This window comes from Crocodylus porosus, unplaced genomic scaffold, assembly GCF_001723895.1.
Source record: "Crocodylus porosus isolate Cpor-Errol unplaced genomic scaffold, CroPor_comp1, whole genome shotgun sequence".
Taxonomy (NCBI): domain Eukaryota; kingdom Metazoa; phylum Chordata; order Crocodylia; family Crocodylidae; genus Crocodylus; species Crocodylus porosus.
In genome coordinates this window covers 12,600,975-12,623,239 of record NW_017728915.1, presented here as the reverse complement: position 1 = coordinate 12,623,239, position 22,265 = coordinate 12,600,975, and the positions used below count along the sequence as shown (strand labels likewise).

General features: G+C 39.0%; 1 protein-coding gene across 1 annotated transcript in view; it reads right to left on the bottom strand.

Moving 5' to 3' along the window:
• Nucleotides 1-22,265, bottom strand: part of RPGRIP1L (RPGRIP1 like) — a 138,651-nt gene that overhangs the window by 67,569 nt on the left and 48,817 nt on the right. Inside the window, exons 9-16 of the mRNA XM_019535713.1 lie at nt 19,099-19,238; nt 16,676-16,782; nt 16,400-16,450; nt 12,900-13,079; nt 10,454-10,571; nt 7,621-8,073; nt 3,734-3,885; nt 601-973 (exon numbers count right to left, since the gene is read on the bottom strand). Coding sequence (XP_019391258.1) covers nt 601-973; nt 3,734-3,885; nt 7,621-8,073; nt 10,454-10,571; nt 12,900-13,079; nt 16,400-16,450; nt 16,676-16,782; nt 19,099-19,238 — 1,574 coding nt within the window. The remainder of the gene's footprint in view (nt 1-600; nt 974-3,733; nt 3,886-7,620; nt 8,074-10,453; nt 10,572-12,899; nt 13,080-16,399; nt 16,451-16,675; nt 16,783-19,098; nt 19,239-22,265) is intronic.

Below are 22,265 nucleotides of genomic sequence, written 5' to 3'. Positions count from 1 at the left end.
AAGGGAGGTTAACACTAATGGTGCCTTCCTATCAGTGTCACCGAAATACAGTTTATTGACAACTTAGCTAAGTCTCAGCAAATCTGTCAAATATAAGGAGATTAAGAAAATATTAGCAAAATAAAGAAAACATAGATGTCACGTAAGCAATTAAATTGAAGCACTATTAATGAATGGCAACTTATGCTGATCAGACCTATGGCTTATTTATCAAATGACACTCATGTCACAAACAGAACTGTGAGCTGAATACAGGAAAAGAGAGTACATATGTTGTCGTTAGTGTGAGTAGGCTTAGTTACAGTTTATCCTTGATTTTTTGGGAGTTTTTTAAAACTTATATGGAGGTTAAAAACATTATAACAACTCTTTTTCATTTAGGAAAGATTTATGTACAAATCTGAACCTTATATTCAGCCTGATTTAAACAGGCAGTTTCTGGAGGTAATGAAATGCAAAACCTCATAATAAGTTGTCAATAGAATTTACTCTGGTGTAAAACTAAAATACCACTAAAATGAGGCCAACCATTTAAAAAAAAAATACATAATGGAAAAGCATGTAAACAGTTTGTTTTCTCTGCAGAAGATAAATTCTTACCTGAGATGCATCTGTCATGTGCTAATGAAATAAGAGGCACACTGGCTTTCCCTATATAAACACTTTCTTCCTTTTCATCATCATCAAACACATAAAAGGTCAAGGACTCTGATTTAAGGTATCGGTCTAAATCCTCATTCATTGGCACTGGGAACTGCATGTGACTGTCTAACTGTGGGTTGTTGCTGCTGCATATGATGGGAGTATCATGGTCTGCAAAGTCAAAGAACTTGTAGACAACATAAGGACTTGGCTGAAGGTCACTTTTTCGGGACTGTAGATTGTTACAACATTTTATTGTAATATGGAGTTCATTTAAATTGCCATCTGCTGAAGCGCTGACTTGGGCAGTTCTGAGTACTGGCTGCTTTAACTGAAAAAATACATGTTAAATTAAAACCATTAAAATTCTTATGCTGGCATAGCTTAAGAGATATATAAACAGAACAAACTGCTGTTTGCTTGAATGACACCCAAACTACTGTTTAACTGAATTCATGTGTCAAAACTTTATTTGTACAATAAATTTAGCTCAATATTACTTTGAAGATGCAGAAGAGGGGATGAACCTCTTTGTATCTGCTGCTTGTTTATTTGCTTCTTCTAAAACTTCATGATTCAGCATGTCAACAAAAAGCAATTCAATATAAAAACAAGAGTAATTCAATTTTAAGTAGAGTTACACACATTAACTGGTACTGGAACAATGGTACTAGATCATCAATGGAATTCCGTTCATTACAAATGATTATTAGGACCTTGTATTACTGTATGCTGTGCAGATATGTCACAAACATTGCATTGTTAATGCAGAGTTGCATTATAGAGTTTCTTGGAGGCTGAAGGTCTAACATCTGGATGTGGCAGTTTGGTGGGACAAAACATACCAGCTGGATACATTTGTTAAATTATCTTTGTGAAATAGTTTATAATAATTATGAAACCTAAATATGACAGTTTCAGATTTATCAGCTGATAGAATTGAGCAGTTCACACCTACTAGAGCTAATACTCAGATTATTCACAGACACGGAAAGACACACTTTTTATGAAAGTGTGCAATTTGTTCATGTTTTCAGGACTGCTGTACTTTCAAATCTATAAGAGCTAGATTTTTTTAAAAGAAGTAAAAGTGTAGATTCTAAACTAATGCTACAGCTAGTTCTGCAGCTGCAGACTCTATGAAACTTCATATAATGTTGCTGTTTCTTACAACATTATAGTTTCTGCCATGAAAGGCTTGTAAAAGCAGCAGTGATTCATTTATGTGTATGGACAGTTTCTCAGTTTTTTGGGTTTTTTTTAATGCTCTTCCCATCCATGGACAACTGGTGCCTCTTGAGTCAGGGGAGGCATGTGCCCCCTCCTGACACCTGTCAGCAACAGGGGTTGAGGGTCCCTCTGTGGCCGGTTTCACTCACCAAAAAGCCGCTACGCTGCTTCTGGAAGTCCCACGGCCACTTCTGGAAGTGGTGCAGCTGCTTTTGCTGGCAGCCCCGCTCCCTGGCCGGTGCTCACAGGGGGGCCACTGACACTCCCGTCATCCCACCCGCCTGTCGCCTAAACAGGGAGTGCGGCCTGATAGGGGGTACACCAGCATTCTCAGGGGGTGCACATAAACCCCTGCGCACCCATCCCTTATACGTTGCCACTGTTCCCATCCTATTTTTCCCACAAAATACATTTTATCTGTTTTGTTTGGATTTGTAGATATTTGAGATTATGCTTATATGACAATGACTGAGTTTAGATCATTAACATGGCAGAAAGTAAATAAATATAAACCAAAATAGAAAAGACTTAGTAGCAGCTTTTAACTTTCACTTTTAACAACTTCCAGAATCTATAGATTAAATTTAAATAACTTTTATTTCCTTTAAAACCAGATTTAAATATTCAATGGTATAAATTGCTGAACTACTTCTGACGGCAACAACCTAAAAGTACTTCTATTGATCTAAACATAGAAATAATGACCCAAATTTGCTTCTCAGATTACACTGGTGTAAAGCTGGAGTAATTGCACAGAAGTCACTGAAATTATTCCAAATTTTCACTGGTTTATACTGATAGCATAAACTGGCTCATTAAGACAGTTTAAAGAAAGTGCTTCCTAAGTCAAATGCCAAAGACATCTGAACTCCCTTTCTTTTATGACTGCTGCTTACAAGCAGGATACATGAGCAATAGTCGCGATAGAGTACAGCAGTGGTGCTCAACCTTTTTCCCTACAGGCCAGATGGTGGTTCTGATCCAGCGTCAGGGGCTGGTGAAGCAGGCACCTTCCGGCTACACAGAAGGGGTAGGGGGCAGCTTGGTTTGAACCCTGCTCCATGGGGAGAGGGGGGAGAAGACAGCTTTATCTGGACATGTGGGGTGTTGGGGGAGGATGTGATCTGGCTGGCAGGCTGAACAGGGCATGGCTTGACCTTTGGGGAGAGGGGTGTGGCTCAACCCTAACCCAGGCCTTTGTGGGGGAATGGACATGTGACCCAGCCCCAATCCAGCCCTGTGAGGAAAAGGGAGCATGGCCTGGCCCCAACCCAGCCTTGTGGAGGAAAGGGGGCTTGGCTTGGCTCTGAACTGGGTGCGCAGGTCTTGGAATTTATTAATGGCCACCACTCCCCTGCTGCCAAATTTCCCAACCTATGGGGAGCCCTGTGGGTCAAGTGCCTTGGCACTTGCATTTGGCCTGTGGGCCAGAGGTTGAGCACCCCTGGTGTATAGTAACAGAATTCTTCTAGAAAAAAAATTAGTTAAAAAAAAAGAGAGAGAAATGAAAAGTTTAGTTCAAAAAAGGATTATATTACTTAAATGTTCAGCATCATTCTTCTGTTAACTTACAAAAATATCAAAATAGAGCCATTTGTAAAGTGATTTATGGTTTTGTTCAACCATTGGTACAATATCATTCTTAAATAATCAAATATAAAACCCATTATTTCCAGGAAAATTCTTCAAATTAACACCACCTTGAGTTAGGACTCACTGGAAAATACTGCAATAGTAGCAGTACATTTTGGTTAACATTTTTAGTTTCAATGGCAAGGAAATACTTGCGTTAAAAAAAAGTGCAATACTGAACACTTCAGTCTGTGTATTCTATGTCAAGTTCAGAAAAAAGTTAATTTACCTCTGGCATTTGTTTACATTCCCTTACATTGGATGTTATGTATCCTAGAGCTTTTGATCGTTCTTTATAGAGTCGAATAGTCTGATCCATAGGAACACGTAATCTTATCCAGTATTCCACAATGCCATAGTTTTGGATGCCCCCTCCAATTCCTGAAGAAAAATATAAGTATAAAAAATAACTTTAAAACAAAGAAATTAAGGCAGTAAAATTTAACACCCAAAAGTCAAAAAATGCCAGAATTAAAGTTACTTCTTGGGCACATACTTTATGATATCTTTGCCAAAATAATATCAGTAGTTTATGGCAGAACAGGAACAGAACTCATCTCTCCTGGATTTAGGTCCACTGCCTAGAGCAAAACAACAACCTTTGTCAAATGTCTGCCTCATTCACTGTCCGCATCTTGTTAAATGAGGCCGAGGTCCAAAATAGCATTATCACACAATTAAAGCCTAAAATAGATCTGCTTGGAACAGAAAGAGTCTGGAAAGGTTAGAGTCTGGCAAAGGTATGAGCAACTGAAACATTGGAAATGTTATGCAATTTTAACAAAAAGCAGCAATACCAACCTATTTTCTATTAAACCAGGCATTTAACATCTTGGAAAGGCCAAATGCCAATACACATATTGCCATGGTTAAGAATATGTTTGATAGAAAAAATAAGGAATATAGGACCTGTTTTTTCAAAAAGTTTATCCAAAACATCTTTAAGATTTCTATTAATTATAATGTTCTTTTAAAAAATCTGAATACAAATTGTGTTTCATATGCAAAATGTAAAGCCAATTGAAATAATGTCTTTTATTTGATGATGTGTATTTGAATTAACTGAATTAATACCTTGCTTTTTTGATAAAATAATAGTTGATAAATCGGATATTTTTTCAAAGATTAAAATGAAAATGGTTAAAATAGCTGTACTAAAATGTCATAGAATTTGCTTTAAAAGGGGGGGAGGGGAATCTCATTTTGAACATTTAATGTCCAATATGTGTAGTTATGTAAGAAAATAGGTAGAGTGAAATACAGTGAACAAGAACTCTGCTCATACTTGTGATTATTAAAATACGAATACTAACAAATGAAATTAAGAACAAGTAAAAACATCTTTATCTTTTCAATAGCTCATTACTTAATTTGTGATCTCCAATCTGCTGATAGGAAGTACAACTACTTCTTCCTTTCTCTACTGATAATTAAGGAAGCTGTTAACTTAGTTAAGACCCTCAGGTTTGCTATAAAGCACTACTCACAGGATCAGGAGGCCTGGAAGGGACATCATGAGGCCATCTAGTCCAGCCCTCTGCTCCAGGCAAAATCATCCCCAATTAAACCATCCTAGCCAAGCGTCTGTCTAACCCACGGGTCGGCAATGCCTGGCACCCATGGGGTGAGGGGCAAGGAGCACTAGCAGGGCATTTTGCCACGAACCCCTTGCCCCCATTTTGTTTTTCTGCCATGCTGGCATTCCGGCACCTTCCGAGGTAGGCACTGTGGTGTTTTTCCGTACTCCGGCCAAAAAACGTTGCCTACCCCTGGTCTAACCTATTCTTCAAAACTTTCTGGGATGGCAATTGCACAGATTCTCTAGGTAGCCTGAGATAATACATGACTGCCTTCATAGTCAGGAACTTTTTCCTAACCTTCAATTTAAATTGCCTCTGCTGCAGCCTGAGGCTCTCGTTCCTAGACCTGTCCCCTTCTAGCCACAGTACATTTTCATCCTCTCTATAATTGTCTTTCAGATATTTGAAGACTGTTATAAAATCCCTCCTCAATCTTGTCTTCTCTAGACTAAATAACCATAGTTCTTTCAGCCATTTCTGGTAAGTCATGCTTCCTAGGCCTCTAAACACTTCTGTTGCTCTCTGCTGGATTCTTTGTAATCTGTCCACATCTTTTCTGAAGTGTGGGGCCCAAAGCTGGACACAGTGAGACTTCTCCAGTGCTGAATAGAGTAGAAGAAACATGTCCTTGTTTTTCACGTGACACTCCATTTAATACTGCTGTTTAGCATTGATATAATGCAGGATTTATTCTGCTTTTAAAAAGCATCTCATAGTAATGCACAAATGACATGTTCTGGGACAACGGGGAAAGCAAAACTAAAAAGGTAAAGCTTACACTCACTCTCTCCCCAATCTCTCAGTTCTAATCTTCAAAGGGTTACAGAACACCTTTTGTAGATGAGCCTGCAAACTACACTTCATAAATCTACTGGATACAAAAAATCATGGCGTAAATATAGACATTGAATTTATGGCACTTTACAACTTGCTTGCCATCTAATAACACCAGGTAACCTGCCTGCAACTGAACAGCTACATTCCTTCACACATGCTTTCCTCCCATCTCTATCCATTGTCTCCCAAACTACCACTCATTTGCATTTTTACAGACCTGCATATTGCCAATTAGCTTCTTTTCTACCTTGGAGAACACACTACATCAGTAGAATCTCCCTATGTCTGAAGAAGGGCATTTGTGCCCGAAAACTTGCAAAGAACATTTTTTCCAACTCTTCAGTTGACCTTATAAAAGATACCACATCTACCCAAAGAACTCTGCCTGCCAAGGTAAAGCTTAGACACCTTAGAGATAACCCCTTTGCAAAACTCCTATTTACTTCAACAGAGCTAGTGTATATTATATCTTACCTGAAACTGGTTAAAGCAAAGCTTGCCCTGCCCAACGTATTGCAGGTGCATTAAACTGATTATTAAAACATAAGATACACAGCAAAGTGAAATGGGTGACATGTTAGCTCAGCTGAATTCAATGGGGGTTCTGTAACTGACATGAGTGGAACCATTATTTCACTCAATAGCAACAGTAATCTTTGAGGATGAAGGAAACTTTTGCTTTTAAAATGTCTCATTACAATGAAACAAAAATGTCACATAATTTTTTCTATCTAATGGGCGCATCTACACATGCAGTTAATGTGATGTGATAAACTCCCGGGTACTTTGAGCCAGAATGAACTCCTCCCAGGCACAGTGTGTACACATGAGCCTGGGATAATAGCACTTTGATCTGGGAAGGAGCCGGCTTGGGCTAGCAGCAGTCTTGGGGGGGTCATCCCTGGGGTGTGGGGAGAAGCATTGGGTGGCAGAGGCTCCGGCTGGGGCACAAGGGTGGGGAACATACGAGCTGTGTAGCTAGGAGCTTGTCCCCTGCTTGGTCACCATCTATGCATGTTTCATTTCAGTTTATTACTCTGCCATAAGACAGTACTGTCCCTGACAGTACTATCCTATCATGGAGTTAATTAGTTTACCACATCCTAATACTGGCACACATGTAGAAGGTGATGCTTTACTGTGGAGCTCATTGGTCAACTCCAGTAAAGCGCACAAGTAGATGAACTCAATATATACTATTTACAAAGGTGTAAAAGAATGAACTATAACAGACTAATTTACTGTTGTTTCTTTTGCCCAGATTACTGTAGAACTAGGTAAAACTACATTGTTTAGTAGAATAGTATAGGTTTACATATATAGGAGTATATTAATTCATAAGTAGTATTTACTTCAAAGTTTAATATGGAGGACAGAAAGAACTTCACTGTATTTTCTGATATTACTTTAAACTTATCCTCTAATATACTCAATAGTCAGATACTTCTACATTGTCACTATAATACACTGCCTTAGTTTTTATATAATTATGGGAAAAACTGCATCCTTCAGAGCTTGCCTAAGATGGTCAATGAAATCAGTGGGATCTATGCACGTATATCCAAGTGACTTTTACTTTGTATTTAGAATAATTCTCCTCTTAAAGTTATAAAACTTAATTCAATGGAGCACAAGTATGTACTATCATAGTTATCACTTTAAAAGCTGCACCAGATATACATTTTCATATATTACTTACCAATTAGCATTGCTGTACTATAAATCCTGCCATTATTTTCTAAGATTCCATGGAATGTCAACTGACAGGCAGCAACTGTTTCGTAATCTGTGCCACAGGCATGGTGAACCTCAAGAGTTACAGTACTTGTCTGTAGGTACTGCAAAAAGAAGTCATCAATCCTCAAAAGATACTGAGAAGTGAAGCCATAGGATGGATTAAGACCACGCACTACTGGAGTTGCATGTAGTTCAAAATCATAGAATGCATAGGTACAGAACGTTGCAGGTTCTTGATCACCAAATGCCTGCACAGCTTCAGTAGAAAAAATCACTTTACAAATGTGAATTTCAAAGAGGTTCTCTCCTCTTTCTAAGTGGACAGTTTCATCAAATTCATCTACTGGATCATCTGACAAGATTTCTGATCTGAACTTGTACTGTTTGGTACCATAGGCAATATCCTTTAGTTGGGCTACAACAGACAATATGAAAATAGAGTTAAGTGTAAATTTTATTTTCAGCATTGACAAATTGTTGCAATATACCTTGACTAATGACTGCATACAGAAAAAGAGATGATTTATCATCTGAACACAACTGCAATTTTTTTTTTAAATCAGTGCTCCTGCTCTGTAAAACTGCCTTGTGGAATCATGATTCATGTATTTCAGTTATTTGGTTATAGATATATATAAAATAAAGTAAACTGTAAACGAGGAGCTTTAATGGATTAATAATACATTGCAAGAGAGCAATGAGAGAAAGTTTAAAAAAAAACTTTTTAAAAGAGGGAGCACTAGACTAAAAACATAGCAGATGTACATAGAATGCAAGATACCTATTTTTGCAGAGCTGATGTATAGAATTAAATAAAGAAAATAAAGTAAAGAAAATAACAAAAAAAAGCAAGATTACTTGGGGGTAGGAGGAAGAAAAGGAAAAAAAATAAAAAGCAGGTGTATATCTGAGTGATAATCTTTCAGTAGATGGAATGAAGTTTTATAATATATATTAGAGATTGAGATGAAATTGAATATTATTACATCAGAATTTGTTAAGAATTCCTTCTCAATTCCCATTTGCAATATTGGATTTTAAATGAAAGGAAAATAAATATGAACTTGTTCAATTTAGCAGAAAATTATGAATTATTATAAACATTCATTTTGAAAAAGGAGAGATTAACATATAGAGGAATACAGGTTTCCTTTATTTTATGCTGTACATGTGTTCCTGGAAAAGGGCGCATGAGTCAAATTTGCATAAAGAGAACCCACTTTACAACGTAAGAAATAGGAACACACTCCAAAACCTTGACTGCACCGACCCCCAGACCCATTTCTACCACTTTTACAAAACAATTTTGGTACCCAACAACAGCAAACAGTACACACATGCACAGGGTGGTCATGAATTTTACCATAATGGGGATGGCAACTAAAGAAACACGTGTCACAGACAATGAGTGAGGAGCACAGATTCACAGAGGAGACTTTATTTTGGTCTGTGTCATTCCCATAATGCACTGCACAAAGCAGCTGACTGTGGGTTTCCACCACACCAATTGCATCACAGCGAATTTACCTCACATATAACGAATTTTTGGTATAAAAAGGATCATTACATAAGAGCAAATTCGCACATACAGAACTCGCATAAAGTGAGGGAAACCTGTAATAGTTACTCCAAATCTAAATTTGTAAACATAAAGATAAATAAAGGAGAGGAAAAAATTTCATATTTATGTTACAATGACAGGCTTTGTGTATTAGTGCTTTTATTTAGATCAAGTCAGATGTTTAAATTACTTATTTATAGTTATTTCTGTTATTTTACACCTCTCTGATGAGGCAAACATACATTTAAAAATTGGTCTTTGAGATACAGGTGGTGTTGCCAAAGTCTGCAACATAATATTGGATTTTTTGTAGTGAATATAAATAAATAATGCAGCTGTTGTTTTTTCTAACAGAATTGGAAGGGGTGTGGGTTTGGTTTTTTTTCAAATTGGCCTACTGTTTTCAGTAGTACTATTCATGGACTGCGATGATTAAAACTCATTGTTATTTATTAACATGCTATGGTATGTTAGTGGTATGCTAAGGAGTGATTTATGTGTTTTGATTTAGAGCAGGGCCATTCAAATTCTATGTGGCTATGGGTTGGACCACCAGGACTGCATGCCATACTGGTCACACAGGCATGAACCACTGGCCCCACCAGGCCTCATGTTGCACTGGTTTTCTTCCCTCTGCTGCACTGTATTTGAATGTCCCCTACTGCACCATGTGTGGGTGCCCCAGCTTTACTACACTGCACAGGTGACCTGAGCCAAATGCTTCTCCATGCCATACTGGCCCCTGAGGGCAGGGTCAGGAAGTGGAAGCCACTGAAGGGAGAGGTAGGAGACCCCAGCTATTGCTGCAATTGGAGCAATGAGGGGTGGGGTGGGGAGCAGCAGCTGGTAGGAACTCAGTGGCTGCCATTTGGGCAGCCCCATTTTAGAGGATGATTTCATGACAATAGATATTGAATATAAAATATTATCCATTTGTAATTTGTGCATTACAAAATATTTTGGGTTACTGTTGTTATTTCGAGCTATTTAAACTTTGTAAATCTATTGATTGACTGGATTTTATTCAACTGTGTATATCTATGTTTAAAGTCAACAGGGTAAAGAAGTGAACCCAATTAAAGGTGTGATCTTAATACTAATTTTAGTAACAGAAATATCAGTATGATAATTTTTAGCATAATATCAACAGTTTTAAAATGTATGAATGCTCCTAAGTACTTCTGGTAAATTATCTACACAAAAAACTGAATAAAAATCTAGGTTTAAAAAATACCCTCTAATTTTTGGATCCGTGCAGCCCTGATATCAAGGAGATGGACATACTGTTTCAGTTTTGAATCATAATCTTGTTGTAGACCTTCCATCTTCTGGGTCACTGCTTCAACTTCAGCCTGAAAAAATATTTGGTAAGAAAAAAAGTGGTATAAACAACTTATTACCCTTTCAAAATTGCCACAACTTTTTTTCCATATAGGGACAGAATAACAGCTAACAAAATGAAATGTAAATTCAGCAATGTGTAAATACTGAGGCTACGCAAAAACAAACAATTTTCTAATTATTCAGTTCAAATTCTGATAAGAAACAGGCTCATTTATTAACAATAATGAGCTAGTTATTCTTTACAGTTAGGGTGCAGACAAAAGTGACAGTTTCTACTGAATCTGGTCACAGAAAGCAGTTAATAGCTGTGACCAAACAAGTGTATGGCCCAGCCAGATTAAAAAATGGCCGGTTGAGTGAAAATCTGAACGCTCATTGCATGAGGGATCAGATGAAGACATTTTAAAACAAAGTGCGTTCTGTAACTGCTGTCTGCATGGCCTCCAAATTTCAAGCTGTTTTCAGAATGGGAGGTGGAAAGGGAGTGCAGTCTGGGGGGTTTTAAGCCCCTGCTGGAGGGTGAGGCGGGTGTATTGGAGGCCTCCCTGTGTGACAACATGGGAGACCTCTAATTCACTCACTTCATTTTCCAGCACCAGCTGGGGAACCCCTAAAATGAACTTCCTCTACTCCCTTTCACTGTTCCCATTCTGAAAACTTTGCAGTCTCACAGGGAGGAGGGGCTGTTGCTAGGTAAAACCAGCTACACTGCAGGCTCACAGCCAGCAGCTACATTCCCTTCCCCACAGAACCAACAGTGAATTTCTGTTTGGTCAGTGGAATTGCTGCAACTCAGAGTGCTTTCTACAAAGTATTCTTAGTTTCAGCAGGAAGCTGCACTTTTGTATGCTCCCTTAATGTTGTTAAATGTTTTTTTCCCATTTCTTTGTGGTTTTCAGAATTAAATTAATTGAATGAAGAGCCAGCATAATATCTGTAGTCCCATTGCAGAAATGAGTATGTACAAGGTGGTATGAGTAGCACCCTGATTTTACTTTGCCTACCCTGTGGATCTCTGAGGAGAGCTGAGAGATGTCTTTGAAAAGGCTTATGCTGTTGCCAGCCTTGGCTGTTTTCAAAGGGCCTAGGCTAAGCTGCATAGGTGTTGCTAAGTTGAAGGCCCAAAGCTATTTCTGAGTGACTGCAGTGTGAACCTTTGCAGATGTGACCACTAACTTGGCCAGCAAGTAAAGGAAGCCATCAAACAATTAAACAAAGCACAAGGCCTAAAAAAAAAGGGAAATACATTAAATAATCCATACACACTGAGCACATCTACATGAGACACCTTACTGTGCAGTAAAGCATCAACATCTACATGTGTGGAGCATTTACTGCACAGTAAAGTAAACTACTGTGCAGTTAGCTGGTACCTGCACAGAAGCATTTGTGTAGACATTGACCGAGAACAAATTTGCTCCTGGTCAGCCTAAGCAGCAGAGCACCACAGGGGACAGGGATCAGTGCCCAGCCCTGGCACTGCTCTGCTCACAGTTTCTCTTAGGAGCCAATCAGTGCTGGAACTGGGGGGCTCTCTGCCCCCTGTCCTAGCTCTCAGTATGGACTGGGAACCCAGAACCTGCCCACTCCCCAGAGCAACTCTGTGGGGCACAGAGCTGGCTGCTCCAGGAGGCACATGGGGCCTGAGTCCCAGCCCCTATCTATCCCCTGGTGCAGCTCCATGCTAAGCTGGCAGGACTCTCCTGGCCCCATGTACCTTGGGACTGGCTCTGTTCCTCTTGCCAGCTCTTGGGCTAGCACCCAGGGGAGATGGGAGCTTCCCCTGGCTGCTGCAGGAGGGTAGAGCAGGACAGTAGTAGCCCTGTACTGGGGAAGGCTTACTGGACAATATTTTACTGCACAGTAAGCCTAATCAGAATTAATAGCATATGGAGACACACCTACTATATCATAGCTTTACCTTAAAATAGTAGTAGTGATTGATGTAACCAAATGTATTAGATGTTATTCTACTATAATAGATACATTTTAGAGGTGCACTGATACACTGGTCCCATATCAGATTACCACACATATAAGGAATATTGACTATCAGCAATCAGTTTTTATTGCTTGTGGCCAATAAATACACTGTGCAAGCACAGCCGCAGCGGAGTATGCAAACAGCTAGGAGTGCAGCCCAGCAGTGTGAAGAACAGCTGGGTCCAGCTGTTAAATCTGTTGCAAGGAAGTGGCCTGGAGGGAGCAGATTGAGGCCCCAGCAGTGAGGGAGGGAGTAGGGCTGTGGCTGGGACAGGCGCTGCACAGCTAGGGCAGATCAGGGGACAGAGAAATTCACTATCTGATTATTTTCCATTGTGACCAGAGTTTGGCACCTGATAATCCCGGTTAATTTTATGCTGTATGATTAACATATTCCGTGTTTTTTCAAGTTCTTGCACTGTTTCCACATGTGTTGCCTGAAGCTCCTGGAGAGAGCGTTCCAAGTCTCTATGGATGTCATCTTCTACTTTCTCTAAAAATGTTAAGTCTCCATCCTGCTGTTGCTTACGAGCCTATAACATAAATGTGATATTTTTTTAAATATTGGAGAACATTTTGGCAGTGTAATTTCATGCATTTCTACAAAGTTAAAGTGCCAAGAGTAAGACATTACACAGGAAATTCAGTCTCGTTTTAGAATTTCACAGGATTGGCCCTATATTCTAAGTGCCACCCTACCCACAGAAAGAAATGTGGAAAGCTTGGCACTTTTTAGGATTGCACCGTACACCATAATCTATTTCCCACCAGACACCTACAAAATGATTTTTAAACAAACAACTAAAAGAACTCAAGTCTTAACTCATCCACTTATCACCACTGACAAATACCTACAGAACTTACCAGTAAGATATATGAGATAATAGATTTTCTTTCCAAAAACATTAATATTCTTTGAAATAACTAAAAAATTCAGCATAGTGATGGTATCAGAAAGTTTTATATAGTCCAACCATAAGACACAACTGAGAGGAAGTAATGCAAAATAACTGAAGACTTTTGGCCAATATGAAAAGTTTCCATTAATTAATGGATCGAATTGGAAACCAAGGTGAAAAACAGAAACATAAAAAAATGTGTCATAATTTCAACAAACTATGAAATATAAATGGGATCCTATATCTTCATAGAGTTCTTATAAACTTGAATGGGACAGCATTCACATGGACCTCAACATGGCACTGCGGCTCTAAATCCCAATGACAATTTCTTAGAAGGCCAATCTACCCAGGCCTATGTAGGCCATACAAAATTAATGAAGACTGCTAGATACCAAGTATTTTTGCAAATCAATGATGTACATTCCAAAATACTAACTTAGTTATTGACTTTTAAAAAAATGCCAGGAGTAAAGCTGTTGTTCCAAAGCAGAACACATTGTAGCATAACAATACCTGAGCTAAATCTGGTAATGGTTAATATACCCTAACTCTATGCATAGATATGCTGTCACAACCAGGTTGTTTCTGGTACCCAAGCTAGCTCATTTTAAAGTGAGCATGCATGAACAGCATGTGCCTCTGGTGGCTGGGGGGGCATGGCTGTGCCGGTGGTGGCCGGTATGCAGCAGCTGGGGCCCAGCAGCCATGAGTGGGGAGCTCCCACAGATGCCACTGGCACTGCATGGGGTGGGGTGGGCTGCCACTGCAGGCTGGGGCTAGGGGTGTGCTGGACTCTTTCCGGTGGGGGCTGGGCCAGGCTGCACTTGGGGCAGGCAGTGGCAGTGCTGGGAGGGGGCTACAGGGCTTGGTGCAGTCATCCCAAAATTTGTTGTAGCCCCCACCATAGCCCCCACCCACTCACCCTGAGCGCAGCTTGGCCCAGTCCCCACTGGGAAAAGCCCAGAGCAGCTCTGGCTACAGCCCTCAGTGGCAGCCCGCCCCATGCAGATCCAGGGCACACAGCCCCTGTGCCTTCCTAAGGTGCACACAGCAGCAGGAGCTGCCCCCCTGTTTTCTCCAGACAAGCTGAGGCTCTGTCCCGTGCTGCACCCCGGCTGGGTAGCTCCACTCCCTCCCTCACCATAGAGGCCTCTGACACACCCATGCCCCTTCCCTCCCTCCTCCCCTTCCCCCACAACAGACTTTACCAGCCCAACAATGGCCTCCAAGCTGCCAGGCTGCGCTCCTGGCCCCATGCACGCTCTGGCTGCACACATACCTGGGGCATTTATCAGCTTCAGGCAAAAAAAGCCAATTTCCAATACAGTCCATTTTCTTTATATCGGTGCTGATCCAATATTGACCCAATGCATCAGTGCACCTGTACTGCTTCCTGCACCACAGCTAGGAGGTGGAAGGATGCAGAAGGCACGGAATGGGAGAAAGAAGCAACAGAAGCATGGATGCAGCTTCCAGCACAGCTCTCCACTGGCTGGGGGCAGAGGAAGAAGCAATAGTGGCAAGGGCACAGCTGGAGTGGCCTGGCTCTGGCACAGATCTTTGCTTTTTAATCCCAGCACAGATTTGGGTGTAGGCAAAACCCTCAGGTTAGATACAGTGGCACTGTAGGGAGGTTATGGCCCTTGGGCTGTAAGTTGCCAACCCACGATCTAAAATATTCATATTAATGAACATTTCCTGAGAGCTGACATATTCAGTTTAACATTGTATTAGTGTCTCACAATTTTAATTATGTCATTATTTATTGTAGTTTTGATCTTGAGTTATTCTTTAATATTAATGTCATACAAGAGGATTTCTTGCCTGCCTTGAGGGCATACTCTTCTACAGGTTCTACACTGGTCTATTTTATCACCTCTTTTATTCATGATATACACATGGGGCCATTTAGGAGATTAGTGAATAGACAAGGGTTAGAATATGTTTTCATATGTGGCTTGTTTGAGGAAGTGTTTCTTTACTGTGGCAGCTGAATTATATACTAGTTAAATGCTAAAGACCAGAACAGGTAAATCTTATTATTTTTTAATTTGATTTATAAAATTAATCATGAGGAATTTTCTTTGATGAAGAATACATTGGTTCCTGCTGTTCACAATACTTGCAAGATTGGAACCTTCTATGCTATCTCTATCACACATTTTTGGATTTTTAATAGTAGTAAAATAGTAGAGCTTTTTCTGCTAATAAAATTCAAATAAGTGAATTTCATTCTGGAATTATTTTGTCCTTATTTTTAGGAATCTAAGATATAGCATACATCATAAACTATGAATATTTTCCTTAAAAATAATAAAACAGCATTTACTTGAATGCAGGAGAGAAGAATATATTCAATTATTCTATTCTATAGTCATTTCTTCTATTTCACTTCTTTGCAAATCTTGTTGAATTACAAGTTATGTCCCAGAGAAAAAAAAAAGAGTTTTTCTGGTTCTTTCATAAATAAGGAAAGAGCAGTCACTAGTGAGAGCATCTTTTTATTATGCTTTCAGAGCTTAATATTTTAGTTTGAAATATGCTTGCATACCTTTCAGAATTACTAAACAAAAAGTTGTTTTTGATCAGAACTATAATGGGAAAATGTGAAAAACAACACGAGAAAGCAACTCTTTTTACTGAAGTAAGCAAAAAGAAGCTTTATAGCAATTTTTTGTTGATCTGACTAAACTCACTTTTGATGTTGTAAGGAAATATGTACATAACCCAAATAAATTTCATGTTGCCAACTTTTCTTTTCCCTTTTACTTTTCTGTAGCTGAAAATGACATGTGCCCTTGTACAAGCCAGATGCATTATCTACTAAAAGATGCACAATTTAGATTCCTCTCAAAACCCAGGCCTTGTTCAGAGGATACAAAAGAGTCATAACATAAGAGTTAAAAAGTTGTACAGCAGATATGAAAATGTGATCGATGTTCGTAAGTTACCTTTATAAGCATTAGGGCTTCACTGAGTTCTGACACATCGATATCATTCTCCTGAAACAGAAATAGTCAATAAAAGTGTGTAAGAAGATGTGAATGAATAATGGAGAGATACATTCAGCATAACATGGTGCATTTCACTAAACATGACACTTTTTCTGGTATCATGAATAAATAATTTGTTATACTTCTATATTCTTCTGCTTTTAAGAGGAGTACTTGCACAATGCATAAAAAATATAAAGCTTTTTTGTTCAGAAATAGGGATAAAAAGTTCACCTTGGTGAAAAACTTCATACGATTTTTCAGTTCGTCTAGTTGTTCCTTATGCTCTAGATAACGCAAATGTAGTTCTTTGTTCTCTTGAGTCAATTTCTCATTTTGGTCTTTAAAAACAAACAGAACACATTACATTACATTTAATTTAATGTAACTCCAAAGATTATGACTGCTTTTTTAAATTAACTTCTGCATAATAAATATATTTTTAAATATCCTCTTTAATTCCCTATCCATAGTGATTCATATTATTTTTGCTAGCTAAGGTGATGGTGGTGGTACAGCACCACTCTAACTGGTATAGAGATTTTAATGTATAAATTATTCAGTCTTTTTACCCTCATTAAAAATCAAATCATTGCATCAAAAACTTCATTTGCAAATAAAAGTATATTGCCAGAAAGAGAAACCTTGAACATAATTGTCAGACTAGAGGCATTTTCAATAATTTTCTTGTAAGATCCTTACTCATTTTGAATGGTAAAAACATTAAATCATCTAGCTTAACTTCAAAATTATCAACTAAGGTATAAATCAATAGCTGAAATAAATCAATTGTGAAAAATTAAGAGGAATTTTGCTTTAGTAGGATGAAGTAAATCTTCAGGATTAGCTCAACTGATTTTAAAGTGATTTGGTTACAATAATGCAACTCTTAATACAGACAAGTCATAAATGGTCTAAATTAAACCTAAATCTTTCCATAAATCAGGAGTTTTTAAGACATAGAAGTATGAGTCTATCATCCTTTATCATTTTATATGGCTTATCTGAATGAGGATTTTTTTTTTTAATATCTCATCCTCCACTGATATATTCTCTTACCATTTGTTGTAAAAGAAATTAATTTTCTAGGTCACAGAGATGCAAATATACCTTTCAAATTCCCATCTGCTTAATGTAAGTCAATTGGCCACAACACAACATGCCCTGTTGAGTATATCCTTCTCCTTACTATAAAATACTCTATGATATTCTTTTAATGCTGGGATCTTTTCAGCTGACCCTCAGGGCATGTTGCACAGCTTATCTATTTTTACAGGTAGCTTTTTTAAATTTAGAATGCTGAGCATGGCAGGGAATAAGTAGTTAAGATTATAGTCTTGAAGGATTGGACATGTTTTAAGAATTGGTGTTAGTCTAATTTTAATTTTGCTCCTCGTTTCAGATGAACCTGGCTGAATGTAGTATCAGACTTAACGGATTTGGGTCAAACCAATTTATGAAACCTCTGTCCCAGATCGCTTCCTGGTTCAAGTTAAATCAGAGTCCCCCAGCATCCTAGCATTTTGCAGCCATGGACTGGGATGTCTGGGATGGACTGTCTGCTCCAGAGAGCAGGGCTGGCCCCACCCCCTGCTTCCTAGCTGGAGCAGTAAGGCCTGGCTCACTGGCCCTCTCAGGCAAACCTCTGCTAGGGTCTGGGGCCAGGGAAGGGCATTAAACTTCCCAAGTATGGAGCTGCCCTACCCTACTTAGTGCTGGCTGTGACTGCACTACAAATCCCAGATGCACCTGGAAGCAGGAAGGGGAAGTGATGTGCAATCCTGCAGAGTCTTGCTACTGTGACTGTGGACTGCAAATCCCAGAGACCTTGGGGACAGCAGGAAGAGGAAGCAAATACCGTCCCCCCAGTGTTGGCTACAAACCAGAGAGCCGTGCTTTAGTGCCTCTTCGCTGCTGGCTTGAGCCACTGCAGAAATATGGCTACATTTTCTGAATCAAAAATGAAGGTCTGTGCATTTACTTATTCGTTAGCTTAGACTAACCTGCAAAGACTGAATCAGTACAGCCTCCGACTTTTTGACTGTCTGTACTTAACTTAAATGATCTTGCTTTTTCTGGTTCGGGCTTGGGCTTGGGTTTTGGAACAAATTTGCTAAAATTTCAAGAAGAGCATTAAGTGGTTTTTAATATTTACTAAGAAGCTCAAAAAATGTCTTGTACCACAGGAAAGGGATAAATTGGATCATATGATTGGAAACCAAATAGTGTAAACATTGGAAATAACTGTTAGTTAGCTGTTAATTAAGATTAGTATTTACTAACCATAGATAGCTAAATGTAGAACAAGCTGTATAGGAATCACTTGAACTTTGGTATAGTACATAGCAAGTAACAGAGATGAGTAAAGAAGAGGGACCATGGAGGAACTGCCCATGAAGAGAAAAATAAATTTAGGCCTGAATTGAAAGACTAATGGAAATGTAAAATTCTAGTGACTACAGACCCCTACCCAGCAGGCATTTAAGCATATACCTAATTTTATTTGGACTATGTATCCACTTCAGGTTAGACATGCTTGAAGTACATTGATCAATCAGGGTTTTACAGTGGAATCCTGGAGTCACCACTTACAGGCTGAGCTCTTCTGTGGTATGTATCACGTAACTGGGCATTAAAAAAAAAGAACGGTCAGATACCTCTTTCTACTTTAATTCTGTCAAGAATTTCATTCTTGTCCGCTAAATCAGACTTTAAAGCTGTCTCAAGCTGAGTAATCTGCAGTTTCAGTTGCTGTTCCTTTAATTTCCATTGCTGTTCATGGGTCACACTGAAGACACTGCAATAAAATATGTGGCATGCGAAGAACTTTTAGAAATCAACTTCAACAGAAAATAATAAAGAGAAAAGCTTTTAGTGGCATAAAGACCACTGTCATCATGTCTTAGGAATTAAGTAAACATATGTTGGTCTGCTGCTGTTGAAACCAAGGCGCCTTTCTCAGGCTGCGGTTAAAGAACTTGAAAGGGTTTGTGGGATGAGCAGAAGAACTGGCCTTAATTTAGAGCTCCAAAGTCAGAAAAGTTGGCATCATGCAGCATTTGTGGGACTAGAAAAGGAATTCAGATGCATATTCCAGAGGAATCCACAGCTCCAAACTTCAGTAACAGACAACTGACAAAACCATTCTTTCCACATACAAAACCTCTTAACGTAGAGAACTGAGATTACTCACCTGATCTCTCAGTCTGAAACATGGAGAGCCTAAAATCAGTTGTCTGTTCAGAGATGCACTAACTACAAAGTGACAACAGTTCTCATACTATAAAATGACAATTCTGATACTGACTGCAAAGCATATACAAAAGTAGCCTTTGTCCTGCTTTAAAAAAAAATAGGCTAGTGGATTAAAATAATTACGTGTGTTGTAACACATAATTTGATTCTCAACCAAAAAGTTGTATGTAGTGAGCATGGCCTGAATATAGAAGTAGAAATAGTGAAAACATAGCAAAAAGAATGACTCAGTTAAATGTAAAAGTAAATATATGAAATGGTTTGCAGTTATAGAATATTATATGGACAGATATCTACTAGAATAGAATACAAAATGTTTTTATATAGTTTCCAAGTTAAATAGCATTTTATGTTCTTTGCCACATTATCCAAGAGCTGTATTCTCAATGCCTATAAAATTGTTTTAGCCAATTATAAACTAGCATATTCAAAGTATAAACAGTTAAAATATTCAACATTTTTGAACAATCTGAAACGTTACTTTAGTTAATGAGACAACTTCTCATCAAACCAAGTGGGTCCAATTTCAATTATATATATTTTATTCTATTTTAAAACTGTATATAACAAAACCACAGATAATCTTGCCTTGAGCAAGGGGTTGAACTATATGACTTTCTGAAGCCCCGTCCAGCCCTGCTTTTCTATAATTATATTATTAGACCAAAAATGCTCAAAAAAACCCATGAAACAAAAAAAAACCCAACCAGGAGAAGGCAAGAATGCACACGAGCAGATTTTCATACACAAAATGAAATGGGAACTGGCTATATAAATGAATCAGCTGCAACAGTTCAAAGGTATTTATGTTAATAAATTGGCATTAGAATGAAATGAAAAAATATAACATGAAACCTTGAACATTTTTGACCAAAATAAAATGACTGTAAAATATAAAGGAGAGCACTTATTTTCCTAGAAAACAGCAAGGAAAAAGTTAAAAGTTAATAATTTTGTTACTTTTAATAGCTTTGCACATATCCTATGCAGAAGTGAACATGGGAATCATCGTTTGGTTAGGAGCTGGGGCAGTGGACTGGGACTCAGAAGACTGAGTTCTCTTTGTGTTTTTGCTGTTGCCCTGCTATGGGACTTCGAGCAAATATCTTACACTTCTCTATGCTTCTGTCTCTTTCCCATAATATGTCTGTTTTACCTAGTTAGATGGTAAGAACTTCAGGTTATTGACTGTTTGACGCTGTGTTTGTATAGTTCCTTTTACAGTACAGTCTTGAACTTGGTTGGTGACTCTAGTTGTTATTATAATGAAACAAAAACAAAAGTAAATTTCTCCTTTCTCTAATGGATTTTGGAAATCTGTTCATGAATCCATAAGCATTCCACTGTAGTACACAGATACAGAATAAATACCATCAATTTTCAGAACATTATAGACTTGAAACTGCAAGTTTTTACTGACTACTATAACAAGACAAGTATTTGGATTTAAATTGCAACTAATTATATTTTAAATAAAAGAAACAATATATCCTTAGTATTCACACTTTTCATGAAAAAAAAAAGAAAACTTGTAAATATGTTGCTGTCAAATTTTATATCTCCATGTAATCTCCTGTGTCTTTCCCCTGAGTGTTGAACTTCTGGGTTCTTCTCGAACCTCATCATGGCTCCTCGGTCAGAACAGCCTGGTTATTGGGGTGACTTTGGGTTGGCCCAAGGGCCTTGCCTGCCACCTCTTTGATGATGGTTATGTTTGTATAGGGAGAATGATGTTTGGTCCTGCCTCCCCTGGTGCCTTCCCTTGGTCATTTTCGTTGTTCCTTCTTCGTTGGGCTCTGCCTCCCCTACACCCCGCCTAATGCCAACTGCGATGTTGTCACCTGTGTTATCGAGGTTGATGTTCTGAACTTTCTTGGCGCTCGGTTCCTCAGGGTCTTTGGCCGAAGGCTAGTGGTGATGCTTCTATGCTGAGTGTCTCCTACGGCCCCCCTTCTCTCTGCCTACATGGTGTCTGGCCTCAGCACCATTCTGTCCCCCGGCACATCGGCTCTCCCTGGGTTTCATAGATTTCATACACATTAGGACCGGAAGATACCTCAGAAGATCGAGTCTAGCCCCCTGCCCGAAGGACAGGAAGTCAGCTGGGGTCATAGGATCCCAGCAAGATAAGCATCCAATTTATTCTTGAAGGTGTTCAATGTAGGTGCTTGAACCACCTCCGACGGCAGGCTATTCCAGACCTTGGGAGCTCAGACAGTAAAGAAAGTCTTCCTCATGTCCAGCCTGAAATGGTGCTGCACTAGTTTATGACTGTTTGACCTCATCATCCCTCGGGGTGCTCTGGTGAACAAACGTTTCCCCAGATCCTGGTGGTCACCCCTGATAAACTTATACGTGGCCATCAGGTCACCCCGAGCCTGTGCTTTTCCAGGCTAAAGAGCCCCGTGGCTCTCAGTCTGTTGTCATAAGGTCTGTTTTCCTGACCTCTGATCATGCGCGTGGCTCTTCTCTCGACTCTCTTGAGATTCTGCACATCCTTTTTGAATTGTGGAGCCCAAAACTGGATGCAGTACTCCAGCTGCAGCCTCACCAAGGCCGAGTACAAGGG